Source organism: Trifolium pratense, linkage group LG6, assembly GCF_020283565.1.
Source record: "Trifolium pratense cultivar HEN17-A07 linkage group LG6, ARS_RC_1.1, whole genome shotgun sequence".
Taxonomy (NCBI): Eukaryota; Viridiplantae; Streptophyta; class Magnoliopsida; order Fabales; family Fabaceae; genus Trifolium; species Trifolium pratense.
This window is the reverse complement of record NC_060064.1, coordinates 3277195-3291235: the sequence shown is the minus strand read 5'-3', so window position 1 is coordinate 3291235 and position 14041 is coordinate 3277195. Positions and strand designations below refer to the sequence as shown.

General features: G+C 31.2%; 2 protein-coding genes across 2 annotated transcripts; one reads left to right on the top strand and one right to left on the bottom strand.

The window, feature by feature from the left end:
• The first annotated feature begins 4564 nt into the window (after positions 1-4564).
• LOC123891040 (transcription factor PIF3) lies at positions 4565-6754 on the top strand. Its single transcript, XM_045940826.1, has 5 exons — positions 4565-5269; positions 5457-5564; positions 5672-5737; positions 5909-5974; positions 6085-6754. The coding sequence occupies exons 1-5, from the start codon at positions 4760-4762 to the stop codon at positions 6409-6411; spliced, it is 1077 nt and encodes a 358-aa protein (XP_045796782.1). The 5' UTR covers positions 4565-4759; the 3' UTR covers positions 6412-6754.
• A 2386-nt stretch (positions 6755-9140) lies between these two features.
• Positions 9141-13454, bottom strand: LOC123891039. The gene is made up of 8 exons (XM_045940825.1): positions 13023-13454; positions 12875-12934; positions 11900-12064; positions 10966-11148; positions 10566-10696; positions 9942-10110; positions 9702-9831; positions 9141-9541 (listed from the first exon to the last, which is right to left on the bottom strand). Exons 1-8 carry the CDS (start codon positions 13212-13214, stop codon positions 9279-9281), a joined length of 1293 nt encoding a protein of 430 aa, XP_045796781.1. The 5' UTR covers positions 13215-13454; the 3' UTR covers positions 9141-9278.
• Positions 13455-14041: the final 587 nt, after the last annotated feature.

Below are 14041 nucleotides of genomic sequence, written 5' to 3'. Positions count from 1 at the left end.
AAAAGTGATGTACTTATCACTTCCTCCAACCAATATATTTTCAACCTTATATGTTGATCCTTTCAACCAATTTGTTTATCTTTGAAACCAAACTCTTTCCCATAGTAGCAAGAATCTTATCACACCGGATGATCAAAGTAAAAAAAAAGGGAAAAAGTCAATAATAAAAAAACATCAATAGAGATTTTGTGAAAATGTGAGAAGTATATCAAGATAGTACACCACTTTTTCATCAATAAACAACATATTCATAGACGTAACCTCAATTTGGTTTGTATTTGTCCGTTATATTCCACACATGAACTATTCGAACTTGCAACTTTAGATTTGCTTTTCCAGCTACTATAGCAGACACATGAGGGTAGATAGGAGCTATGGTTTGAAAGAGTGATTTTTTTTAACTAAAAACTAAACTCAATAGAAATGTATGCATGGATAAAGAAGTAACTGTTATACTAATTATATATACCTATATGTATAGAGAATGAGTAGAGACCATCAAAATTGAATGAAATATGATAATGATAATGGTTATATATTTCAATCTCATAACCTAACTTTTGTCATAACCTTCACTATTCTCTACAATTATAATGTAATTAAGTCAATAATGTATACACACTTTGTATTTTTTTGTGTGACTAAATTATAAACTCTTTGTTGTTTCTATGAAAACGGTTGACATTTAAATGGAATAAATGTTAAAAGAATCCAACTATGCTCATCTTCATTGTCACTAAGGAATGTTATAATCTATATATAATGTGTGGTACTAATTATTATTATATTTTGGATTATTATTATTATTATTATTATTATTATTATTATTATTATTATTGTTATTATTATTTTCATTTTCACAATACTTATTGTTACAATTTATACGAATAATTTTTCAACATTGTAATATAAAATACCACATAACACCTGTGCATCGCACGAGTGTGAGACTAGTTATATATAATTTGTGATAGTTTTCAAAATATATATATATATATATATATATATATATATATATATATATATATATATATATATATATATATATATATATATATATAATTTGTGATATCGTCATTTTATTTTTCTCTCAAGTTGTGATTAATATAAAATAATTACAGAAAATGGAATCATATTAACAACTTGCTAATAATCTTTTATTTTGTTGTTGTTGTTATTTTGGGTTATTATCATTTTTTTTTATTTTGTGTATTTTATTGTTTTTTGTTCACAATAGTTAATGTTTTTGCTAATAATCTTTTGTCCATTCTTTATTTTATTGTTTTTTGTTAATCAAAACTATAACATCTTGTGACATCAATTTTTGGATAATTAGAGAAGCATAATTCTTTATTATTTATTATGAAATTGATATAATATAAAAAAAAATAGAGATGAGAATGATATAATATAAAGAAGTGATGTGACATTATTGTGGGATTTAATTGGATGTAAGTGGGTGATGTGGATTAGGGTTAAGATGGATAGTAGGAGAACTATCTAGGAATTATATTATTATTATTATTATTATTATTATTATTATTATTATTATTATTATTGTTGTTGTTGTTGTTTTGGGTTATTATCCATTTTAAATTTTTTTTATTTTTTTATTTTGTGTATTTTATTGTTTTTTGTTCACAATAGAATGTTTTTGCTAATAATCTTTTGTCCATTCTTTATTTTATTGTTTTTGGTTAATCCAAACTATAACATCTTGTAACATCAATTTTTGGATAATTAGAGAAGCATAATTCTTTATTATTTATTATGAGATTGATATAATATAAAAAAAATAGAGATGAGAATGATATAATATAAGGAAGTGATGTGGCATTATTGTGGGATTTAATTGGATGCAAGTGGGTGATGTGGATTAGGGTTAAGATGGATAGTAGGAGAACTATCTAGGAATTATATATATAGATATGAATATTTTTCATGTCATTATAAAGATAACCATAACATGATTCAAGATAGACAGATAACTTGTCAAAAAACAAATTATACAAAGAACATAAGAAATATCACACGGTTCTTCAAATAGAGGCACATAAACATAGATACTTATTCTTGAGAAAGTCTTACTTAGGCACTTAACCAACACATTACATTTGGACACATCCAATAAAATTTTGAAAACACATAAACCATTATTACTTTTTCTAAAAATTAAATAAAAAGTATTTTTTTTCTTCTCTCTCCACTCATTCCGTCTTCTTTCTCTCTGATCTCTGCAACAAAATTTCCACTTCTTCCTCCAAAGAACATATAAAATCTTCAATTGTAAAAAAAAACACTTATCAAATTTTCAGTCTCTCCTACCTTAATAGGAAAAACTAAAATTTCAAAAGATCAACAAAAAAATTGAACAGCAACAACACAGTTAGATGGGAAAAGTTTGGTAAAAATAAGATCTGGTGAATAATGATGTATCCGAGTTTGCATCTTGAAGAAGAGTCAACATCTTCTGCATCTCGCTCTCGTTCTCGTCATTTCCCTCGGTTGCTTTTGATCAAATCCCTCGGTTGCTTAGTTCTTTTATATGATGCAAAAAATGAAAATGTAGTAGAGAAATGGACTCTTTTTATTTCATTAGATTTTTGTTGTTTTTTATTATTGGTAATGATGATGAACACAAAAATGAAAATGTAGTAGAGAAAACATGTTGAGAAGGATGTTGCAGAGATTTTAGAGAAGAGAAGAGACAATGAAAGAGAAAGAAGACCGAAGAGAGAGGGGAAAAAATCACTTTTATTTTATTTTTTAAAATCACCACAATTGTTTATGTGTTGTCAAACTTTTATTGGATGTGCCCAAATTTAATGTGTTGGGTCAGTGCCCAAGTAAGACTTTCTCCTTATCCATGAGATATGCCTCAATGATGATGACATTCAAGATTTTGAATAGTGAATCTAACACAATAAACCTAAATTTGCAGCCGACCTTTAGTTAGCATTCTTAACAAATGCAAATCATTCTTCGTGGATATATACTTCTCATTCATATTCCTTACATTGTTTTAATCTCACAATATGGAATGAATTGTTTGAGTTGTCTATTATCAACATTAACCTATTCCAAATTCTTCTTTGTGATTTGTTTGGGAAAATTTGGTAAAGAAGACCATGATACCTCCTCGATGAGGCATGTATACCTATTTTAACTACTTGTAACGCAAATTTTCACTCATGATAAGGATTAATTTTAAGACTGATACACTTAATATATTAATTAGATAATATAAATTAAACAAAAATAAATAATATTGAAAACTGCAAATGACTTTATTTTGAACGATTTTGTTTTATGTTAATTCTCCAATTCCTAAAAAAAGAATTCCAATATTTCGAAATTTGGTCGCATGGTAATTAAAATTTTGTCTAAAAATTGTACAACTCAAAAATTAAACTCAAAATTATTTAAACGTCAATTGTGGTTGGTCTGTCGATGTCTATAAATAAAATTCAAAGTACTGACTAGATTAATACAAGGAAGAAAATAAAAAAAGTACACAGACAAGGTGACACGGTGGCACGTGAAGTGAATGTGATTTTCACGTGAAAGTGGGAAGGTCCACACTCATTTTTAGTCCTAAGATTGACGATAATATAATGATACACGAGGGTGTGAGCGTGCCCTTGTTGCTTCAATTCAAATCGAGGGTCCTCTAAGCAACCCTACAAAACTCACCATGTGGCTCTTACTCAACCAAAAACCCAATACACTCCATATATTATTAGTGGACCTTTCTTTGAATATGACTATCACTATATTCATATTCATTAGTCATTTTCTATTACGGACCCATAATTTCTCTACGTACGTGGTTAATTTTCCTTGCTTGTCTAAACCAACATCGAATAACAATAGGTCATGAATCATGATGTTGGGAACTTATAGATCTTATCCTTAATTTGTCTGTGGGACTTTGAAAATGATATATTTCGAGTATTTCTTTTAAATAACAATAAGTTGATAACAATTTTCAAACACATTAGTTCATGAGGCTAATTTTGAGTGAAATAAGTTTTTTGTTAGATTTTTTATGTATTAATTCTCTTGTTTTCAAGGGAATGATGTCCCAATAAGTCAGAGTTCAGCCACGAAGTAAGTAATGTCTGATAAAAAATTATTTTCACACAAAAGTTAGACTTGAATTCTCCCAAACGACCCGTCTTAAGAGTAGTAATACATGATCTTATAAATACATGCATGTAGATGAATATATCTACTTTTGATTGATATAGGAACTATGGTTAGTCATTTTCGGAGAGAAATACAAAATTCATAAATAAAAAAAACCTAATTAGTTTGATTTATCATCATGAGAAAGACGTTTCAGAAAGGAAGGAAAAAAAAAACATAATCATGAGAAAGAAAAAAGAAAATAAAATGTATGTAGAATATTTTAAAAAGTGGTGGTAAGCAAGGAACCACATCCTCTCTATTATTGACACCAATCAAATACAAAACGACAAATATGAATTAATTTGTGAAGACCTTTTTGTGAGAATCTCTTAAATTATTTATTTTGGTCAGTCCTAGGAATTAAATTTTAGATGTGTCACTAAGTGTCCTTGAAGATAAGACTCATGGATTCTTATATATAACATCTTTCTTCAATTTATTTATTCATATTCATCTTATTATTAAAGCATATATTTTCCCTCTTCACATAACATTTTCCTTACATACACACACACACACACACACTTTAGGAACAAAACTTGTTTGTTCTATAAATTAACTTCACAACATGTTTGATTCTAGTTCCTCTCATATTGATTTTCAATCTTCCCAAAGTAAGAATAGTACTCACATGTTCACATATTTAACACCATTAAAGAAACCAAGAATGGAAATTTCAAGCCAAAAAGAAACAACAAAGTTAGAGAAACAATGCTTGGTGGGGTGTGAATATCAAAAAACAGGAAAAGTGAATTTCTCAAACTTTTCTATACCTGCAGTGTTTCTCAAATCAACTCATCAACAAAATAGTTCAAGAAATGTTGCTTCAACAAAATTTCAAGAACAAACTGCTGCTAACAAATCAAGAATGGAATTACTACCAACAGTTGATGAACATTCTGAAGCTGCTAGCCATAACAGTGCCTTTGATATTAGACAAAAGAGAAAAGCTAGTGCTATTGATCTATGTAATGAAAGAGAATCTTCTTCTGTATGCTCACTTGAAGCCTCAAATGATCTAAACTACGGTCTCGGAAAATTACATGAGGAAACCGATGACTCGCCTTATTTCAGTGATGTAAGTTGAATTCATGAAACCATATGCGTTTGCGGTTAGTTAGTTAGTTACTATGAAACATTAACACTGACACAAACACTAAACACGAGACACAGACACCAGACACCAGACACCCCTTTAATATGAAATGCTGGTATTAGATTAGTTACCACCTTTTTTACTAAGTTTGATTGATTTCATGCTGCAGAATGAAGATGAAAAATCAGAAAATATGATAAAAGAAAAGGTAGCTCGCGAAGGAAACAGAATCAAGAAAAGCTACAGGAATGCTAAAGTTCATAATTTATCAGAAAGGGTGAGGAAAATTTTAAAAAATTAATGAAAAAAATAAAAATCCTTGCATGTATGTATAATATGCAAGTTAATTTCATGTAACTGATGTATAGTTATGAATGTTTGCAGAAGAGAAGAGATAAAATCAACGAAAAAATACGTACATTGAGAGAGCTCATACCGAATTGCAATAAGGTACGTGAATACTAATCTAATTAATTTTTTCTAATAAGAAATATCTTGTTGACCTTTACTCGTTTTGGTTATTCAATGAACCTGAAAAATGAATTTTTGTTTATATATGAGGCCAGAGAGAGTATTTGTTTTAATTCATTAATTAAACGATTCGCCTTGTATGTCTTACAGACGGACAAAGCTTCAATGCTTGACGATGCCATTGAATATCTTAAGAACCTCAAACTTCAGTTACAGGTAAAATTTATATATCCTCAAATTTTTCAGTGTAAAATTATTCAAATTGAGATTATACTATATAGTTTTATATAATTTTTATATTAATGTTATGAATTAACATGTTGCAGATTATGTCAATGAGTAGAGGACTTTGTATGCCATTTAATCATCTTATGATGTTACCAACACATCATATGAATTTGAATGCACAACATTTAATGGGATTGAGGCAACCACAAGTACAGTTTCCTATTCCACAACTGAGTAATGGTGGTGTCACTGAAAATAACAGCAGAGTTCAGATGTTTGGGTTCTCCAACCAATTTCAAGTAGCACCACCTATGTCAATTCCAAATGCACCTTTCATGCCTCATATTATTGGAAACTCTTCAACTACACCATCACCAACCTGTTATGGTGACATGCAGAATCAACCTGGCAGGACATGTGGTTAATTCTGCATGCAACAAAGCAATCAGGTTTTTACAGCATTAGCTACCCAACCCCTGCTTGTTTGGCTCACAACATTAATGTGGCATGTCTGACCACCATTATCGAGAAGATTTTCGATATAAGAAGGCGGGTCATCTTTAATCAAACAATCAGTTGTCATACAAATGTTGCATTGCAATCGGAGCCTCAAGCATAGGGGGATCATGACATTGTTGTTTGGCTAACAACGCTCAGACAAGTGAATTAGACATCACATATTTCTATATAAGTCCGCTAAATTTTATGTTGTAATTTACAACTATTTTTTCATCTAATGTAGAACTTTTTACTCACTTGACATACCAATATTTTTTGTCATCTTCCTAATAACAAAAGAAGAAAATTAATGTAATGAAAAGGAAAACTAGAATGGCAAAAGATTAAGTTTGTTATAAGAAAGTGTACAGTTGACAAATCTAAGTTTGATACAATTTTTTTTTGTTCAGATGTATATATTGATGTAAGAAGATTTACAGAAAAAGTGTAGGAAAATAAATAAAACTCAGTTGGTCAAAAACTAAGACAACTAAATTAAGAGTTTAATTAGGTTTTTTAGTTGCAACTTTCAAGCAAAATACTACGAGAAACAAGAAATCTAGTACACTATCCCTTGTCTTGTCTTGAATGAGCTTAATTACTTGGCAAATTTTTAACATGACTAAAAGTATAATGACGTAGATATTAGGGTCTAGATCATCTCCGGTCATCTCTGGAGACAAAATTCTGGAGACAAAAGCTTAAATTCCACTTTTGGAGCGTAAAAAACCAATTTTAGAAAGAAAAGCTTAAATTTCTAACTTCAAATTAAAACCAATTCTTGAGACAAAATTCTACTAAAAAACAACGAAACATATCAAATCAATTGTAACTCTCCAAAAGTGGAAAAAAAAACACACTCTAAATTGGGTCAATGGCATTTGAGGAAGTGTTGAAAAATAAGAAAAAGAGCAATGCTAAGCACACAATCTTTTACACACTCCTTTAACACACACCAATCACAATTAGCCATGTCATCCCATTTTAATTTTCTTTTACCAGTTACCGGATTCATTCTAGAAACCCTTTATTTTATATTTTTTATTTATTATACGTAGATTTTAACTTCATCTTCTTCCACACCATGGTTGTTCATGTTCTCATAGATCTCACCTGTCAAAAAGAAAATCCTTGCATTTCACACAAAAATTGAACCAGATATGGAACACAAAGGTGCTTACTATACTAAAATAACAAATTGAACCAAGTGATGCAACTTGTTTAGATCCGTGCATACTCCTAATTCTTTCGTCTTCCATCCATCGTTGACTCAAACATAGAAAAATTTACTTTCCAAAACGTGCAAGTTCTGATGAATCCACAACTAGATCTGAAAAATCCTGCAACAAAAATAGAACTCATCTCTCAACGACCACATGAAGTCTCGACCAAGATTGACATTAATGGTCACTGGAGCTTATAGCAAACACGATACGGTGGCGGCTAACAAAAACGAGATGGGTCAAGTTGAACCTGGCGAAAAAGACAGAGAGCTTACACAATACCAATCAAAAAGAGTGAAAGAGCCATGGACAGATTGAAAGGGAAGGAGCCATGGACAGATTAGAATGAAGCCATGGAACCATGTGGTGAAGGACAGAAGGAGAACCGACAATACAGTTTTTTTTTTTAAATAAAAAAATAAAAAATGTTTTTGAGCAACTTGCACTACCGGTTATCAGGTAAAAGGAAATTAAAATGGAATGACATGGCTAATGGTAATTAGTGTGTGTTAAAAGAGTGTGTTAGAGGGTGTAATCCTAACACTCCTAATCCTAAATGGGACTAATCTAAAAGCATCTCCAATACTATAACCAAAATTGTATTCTTGCCTCAACTCCAGTTCCAGTGAAATTGGTTCTCTCAGCCAACCAAATGAGAGACACGCACAGAGAATATTGCTAGAGAAAAACAAAGTACGGAGCAAGAGATCAAGAAGAATTGATGGGAGAGATAAGAGTCATAGAGAGTGTGAAGAGAGGGTTGACGGAGAGGATCGAATCCCATTTTTACAAATCACGTTTTACTATGGTTAGAATTTATCCGCATTAACACATTCAATCTTCTATAGTTGTTTGATCAAGATCAGACAGTTCAAATTTAAAATCAATATTTTAAAATATAAAATAAAAATTATTAACGCAGTCAATCTCCTGTAGTTGTTTGATCAAGATCAGACAGTTCAAATTTAAAATCAATATTTTAAAATATAAATTAAAAATTATTGTCTGCTGCTATTTTTACCAACCAGTCAAGATCGGACGATTACCAATATCTCTGCCTGTGTAAATGCGGAAACAAACCGTGGGCTTTTTACAGTGACAAACCACTCATGAAAGTATAATGGACCACAACATTTACACATTCTCTCACTCAATTTCTTCTCTCGTCTACATATATTTGTTGTTAGAACCAAAGTGTAAGAGTATTAATATCATGTATTATATTTATATGATCCAATACTACAAAGTACAAACATGTTCTTAAAAGTTTTTAAAAATCTAATATGTTCTCCCTCCGTACACGTCTTGAATGAACTCACTCCAAAATCAATGAACATTTAAGTTATGCAAATTAATCACAAGAATTGTGAAAATTATAAAAATGGAGAAATTTTGGAGCACCTACTTAGGGCAAAAACTCTAACTACAACAGGTTAGCAAAGAAAAAACTATACTCTAACATATAAGCATATTTTACACAATCATTAAATCATGTTTTATGACCTTGTCAGTGTAGGGAGATTTCAGAAATAATATGTAGTTATTGAACTCTTTGCTTTTAGACTTACAATTTACATTACTAAATTTGCTGTTTTCTCGCCTTCTGACATTGCCTGAGTGGTTCTTGACTTCACAGCTGGACTGTCTGAAAGTTTGAGATTTGAGAGAGTGTCACTAAGTAATTCAGCGGCTTCCAAAGTTGCAGTTCCTTCTTCAGTAGTAATAGTCTTTTCTGGTGTATCAACTTGAGCCTCTTTCTCAAGAGCCAGCTCTAACTCTTTGAGTTCTTCTTCAATATCTTCATCATCGATATCTGTGTATGATGGAGTTTGCTCTGCAGCAAAAAAAACAGCATGCTTAAAAAATGCAAATCCTAATTATTGATTTCAGTCACAACTTAAACAATACCAAGATCCCGAAATCCCCTCGAGTTAAATATCTAGTACAATCCATTTCAACATAATGCAAGTCACAAAACATATGAAAAATTATACCTAGTGCCTTTTCAACTTCCTTTTGTGAATCAATGCTCTCTTGCAGATCTCTTAAACAAATATCAACATCTTCCACGCTTATCTTATTTTCTTTAATAGCACGTGCTCCAATCTGCATAGCTTCAGAAACCTGCTAACAAAGAATGGATTACTGGATATAGCAACGACAATATGCAGTTCATTATAATATTTTCAATCTTCTATAAACTGATCAATTTGACAAAAAATGTAAAGTTGTACCGTTTTCGTTGACTCGGCGTCAACAATAACACCATATACTTCCTCTACTCTGTTCAAAAGTGATGAACATTTTTCCCTACTCTGGGTGACCAACTTCAGCTCCCTTGCATACCTCAGGGCTAATTTTTTGTTCCCGGAATGTAGAGAAGCCACTGCTGATTTTCTTGACCTAATAGAATCAATCACCAGGGGTCCAAAATTCCAATAGGTGAAAATTCTAAATCAGTGGTCGCGTGACAGAAGTACAAAAGTATAGCATCGTATGGATGAGGATCAAACATTAAATTAATTATATTCTGTACACCAGCAATGTTATTTATCGCATCTAGTAATTGTGCTGTGTATTGCCCTTTTATGTGTACAAAACAACTTATAACCTAAATCCTACTAAGATAGCTTAAAGCAATTCTTCCTTGATAATTAATCAAAACCAAATACTAGCCACTAACATAAAACATACTAATAATCTACTGTGAAATAGTAAGAGAGGGAAGATAGTTCCGCTGATGGAGGAAGCTTTTTATTTTTCCCTTCATTATCGTTCAATTTAATTATTTTAAAACCCTTCAGGAATCAGGATACATATACAAAATACAACTATAAAAACTCATACAATAAACTTACAATTCACAGCGCCTGTCAATCACATCTAATTGTTGCTGAAGCTTCTCAACTGTCCAAATCAAGTACAGTACATCACAATCTAAATTAGACACACTGGATAATGCTGCTGCTGAGAGCGAAATTTTTACCCCCTGTCAAATTGAACAGGGAATTAAGACAAGCATTTTGAGCATAAAAACCAAATTAGAATTGATAAATGATAATTCCTCCCAAAGTATGAGAGCAATCCTGGCCATAATTAATGATTATCGGATTTGCTATCAATTTACTACAATGTCCAAATTTATCGGATGTGCCACCCAAACGTGATATATTCGAAGGAAAAAGCTTGCCCGGGATAGAATACTAGATAACCAAAATTAATTTCAGATTTTAAGAATAACTATAGAAAGTTTAATACCTCTACAAACTCATTTTTAAGGACTGACAGATACTGTGCTGTCCTACATCCTGACAAATACCTCAACATTACAGAAGCTTCATCTGGCCCTCCACATACCTCCTGAAATTTCTTCATCGTGATGATACAAGATGAATTCCAATGACTTTCTGAAAGATGTTTGACAACTTCAGCAGCCTTATCCTACATATGAAGGAAACATAACTGTAATCTAAGTATAGTATCGGAAATATCTAGCATACTCAAACAAAAGAAAATTTAACCCAATCCTCCAAACTCTATTGACTTGCTAGCATTTGCATGGAAAAAAACATGAACAGTTGCTGACATCAGGCAACATACACCGTGGAAATGAACCAAAGCAGAGTCCTGAGAGAATAAATTTTTAAAAAGTGCTTGTAACTTAAAAAATTTAAAGCACCTATTTGATACAAATGTAAAACTTAAAGGACCTATGGATGCATTTTCCCAAATATTTACAAGGAAATAATTCGTTCAAATGAAATATGTTTGGAAATTGGAACTATAATGGGTTACAAATTCAATTGACTTTCTATCTCAAAGATGAAGTAAGGGTGACAGGTGTTGAACAATGGTTCACAAGAATATAGATTGATCAATGTTAGAAGTGTTGATTTATCCAAATTGAAAGATATCAAACAATTTGACCGTGAAAAAGTTATCAAACAATGCCAGATTTCTTAGAGACCTTAGATGCCTCTGCTGTGTACAAGTATAAGAATATTGACATGGAATCATTCTTCCATGAAAAATTGAAATGAACTCTACAAGGATGGCCATGTCCATGAAATATATATGTCGGTCAATCTTAAATACAAATGCACAAGGTAAACCAAACACAGGCATGCATAAAAAACCAAAAAAACAAAACAAAAACATAAGAAGCTCTTGAAATAAATGGATTGATAGCAACCTTAAGCAGAGGAGTTAGGATGACAGATTCTTCAGCCATGATATCTGGTGTAGCTGGTCTGGTTATTAAGTTGGTCACTTTTCTGACTAATTGGGAAAATCTTCCACTCCTTGGATCAACAAGATCCCCAGGTCTTGTGATGTCACCTTCATTATACATTAGAGACTGGAAAATGATAAGATGTAAAGACAAACAAAACACTAAAAGGCATGTTTGGATGAAGGATTTTGGAGGGAAGAACTTATCTTTCTTTACTAAATGTTTCTAAAAACAGACTAAGTGCAATTGAAATGCTATACAATCATCTACAAGGTTTTAAATAAAGGTCCGTTACAGCGAAAAAGGTAGCGACAAAAAGGTATAGGCGCCTACCGTTACCGTTTTTCACCGTTTTTATATGGTGAAAAAAAATCACACTGATATAGCCGCAACGAAACGCAATACGGCCGCGACAAAATGCTAATAGATAGAGACTTCTATTTTTTCCAATAGAAATGAATAAAAATCACATTTTTAGTACAAATATGAACATAAATTATAAAGTGTTATCTCTTTTTAACTCTTTCTTGGTTCAAAACTTTACATTTATCTCATATTTAAGTTGTTATACATATATTATAGTACAATAATTTTAATAAGATTTGTGCGATATTGTGATTAATTCACATCGCGACGACCGTATTTCGAAACGCAACAGCCATAACAACGCGAAATCCTTGACACTACCGTGACAGCTATTTAAAACCTTGATCATCTATATTCCTACCAGGTTACTTTTTCAATTTTTCAAAAGCTAACTATATTATATAGAAATATATTAGATTTAGCCCTCCAAAACCCAACATCCAAAAATGCCCTAAAGCAAAAAAAAAAAAACTGATTTTGGATATCAAATTAAGTTTAAGCAGCATTAATTCTATGTAATTATAAGAAATAAGTTCTCTTAACAGAACGATGTGAGTGAGTGACACTTACCAGTACATCATCGATACACAAAGGGGTTAACCCTCCTCGATTAAACCAATCATTTTTGACCTAAAATTAAGTAATTTAAGGTTAGAGGGAGAAAAATTAAAGAAAAAGAGGGAAATTGAAAAAACCCTAGTTAGCTAGTAGTAACTACCTGAGAAGGTTGGACGATGAGGAAACGAAAATGGGTGGCGATTTTGATGATCAAATCTCTCCAGAAGATGAAATTTGGTTGCCAATCGGATCTTTGACCGGAAAAAGCTTTGAATCTAGCAACGGTAATTACTTCGTTGTTCCAGTCGGGAACTTCCTTTGCTATGAAATCCCTCACATTTGAATAATCCATTTTCAAAACGCGATTATTGTTCTATCAACGGTTAATCACTTCCCTTTCCCGTTTTTTTTTATTCACTCAACCTTTCTCCTTTGTTGCTCTGCACTTATCAATTTGAGAAAAAGAGAGGGAAGGAAGACCACATGTGATTTTTATTCATATAAAGTTAATTATTTCATTTGATTTTGGGAAAGAAATGAATTTTAAAGTCACTGAATTTTATGGGATTTAGGGTGTGTTTGGCAACACCAAAAAGCTTATTGATAGCTTATCTTTTATAGTTTATAAGTAAAAGATTTGTTTGGTTGTTCCTCCGGTGAGATCCCGACCCTCCAATAAAATAATTAAAAAATATAAAAAGAAGAGACGGGAAAATTGAATGGTCATAATTGAAACCGAGAAAATTCAGTGAATAATACAATAGAGACAATCCACTCCCAAAAAGATATGCTATAGTTCTGTGTTCAAATAAACAAAATGGAAGAAAAAAATTATTAATTATGTCCACCAATAATCATTTTGAGGATTGATATTTAAACACAAAGTGACAACAAGATTACGACATAATCTTATCTCATTATCATCAAGGTCAATAGTGTAATGGTTTTTACATGATCATTACGGAGATTTTCTTTCTATAGTTGAGGCTTTTATAGCGAATTTTTATTGGTTATTCTTGTCTAATTATAAAATTTATATACCAAATACATTATTTATTTAATAAATCTAAAAAATTGACTATTTCTTATATAAACTATCGGGACGCGTAACTATTCTACACAAAAATTGAAATTAGATTCTCTAAAATAATGTTTATTAGAGTATGAGATGAAAGTGAG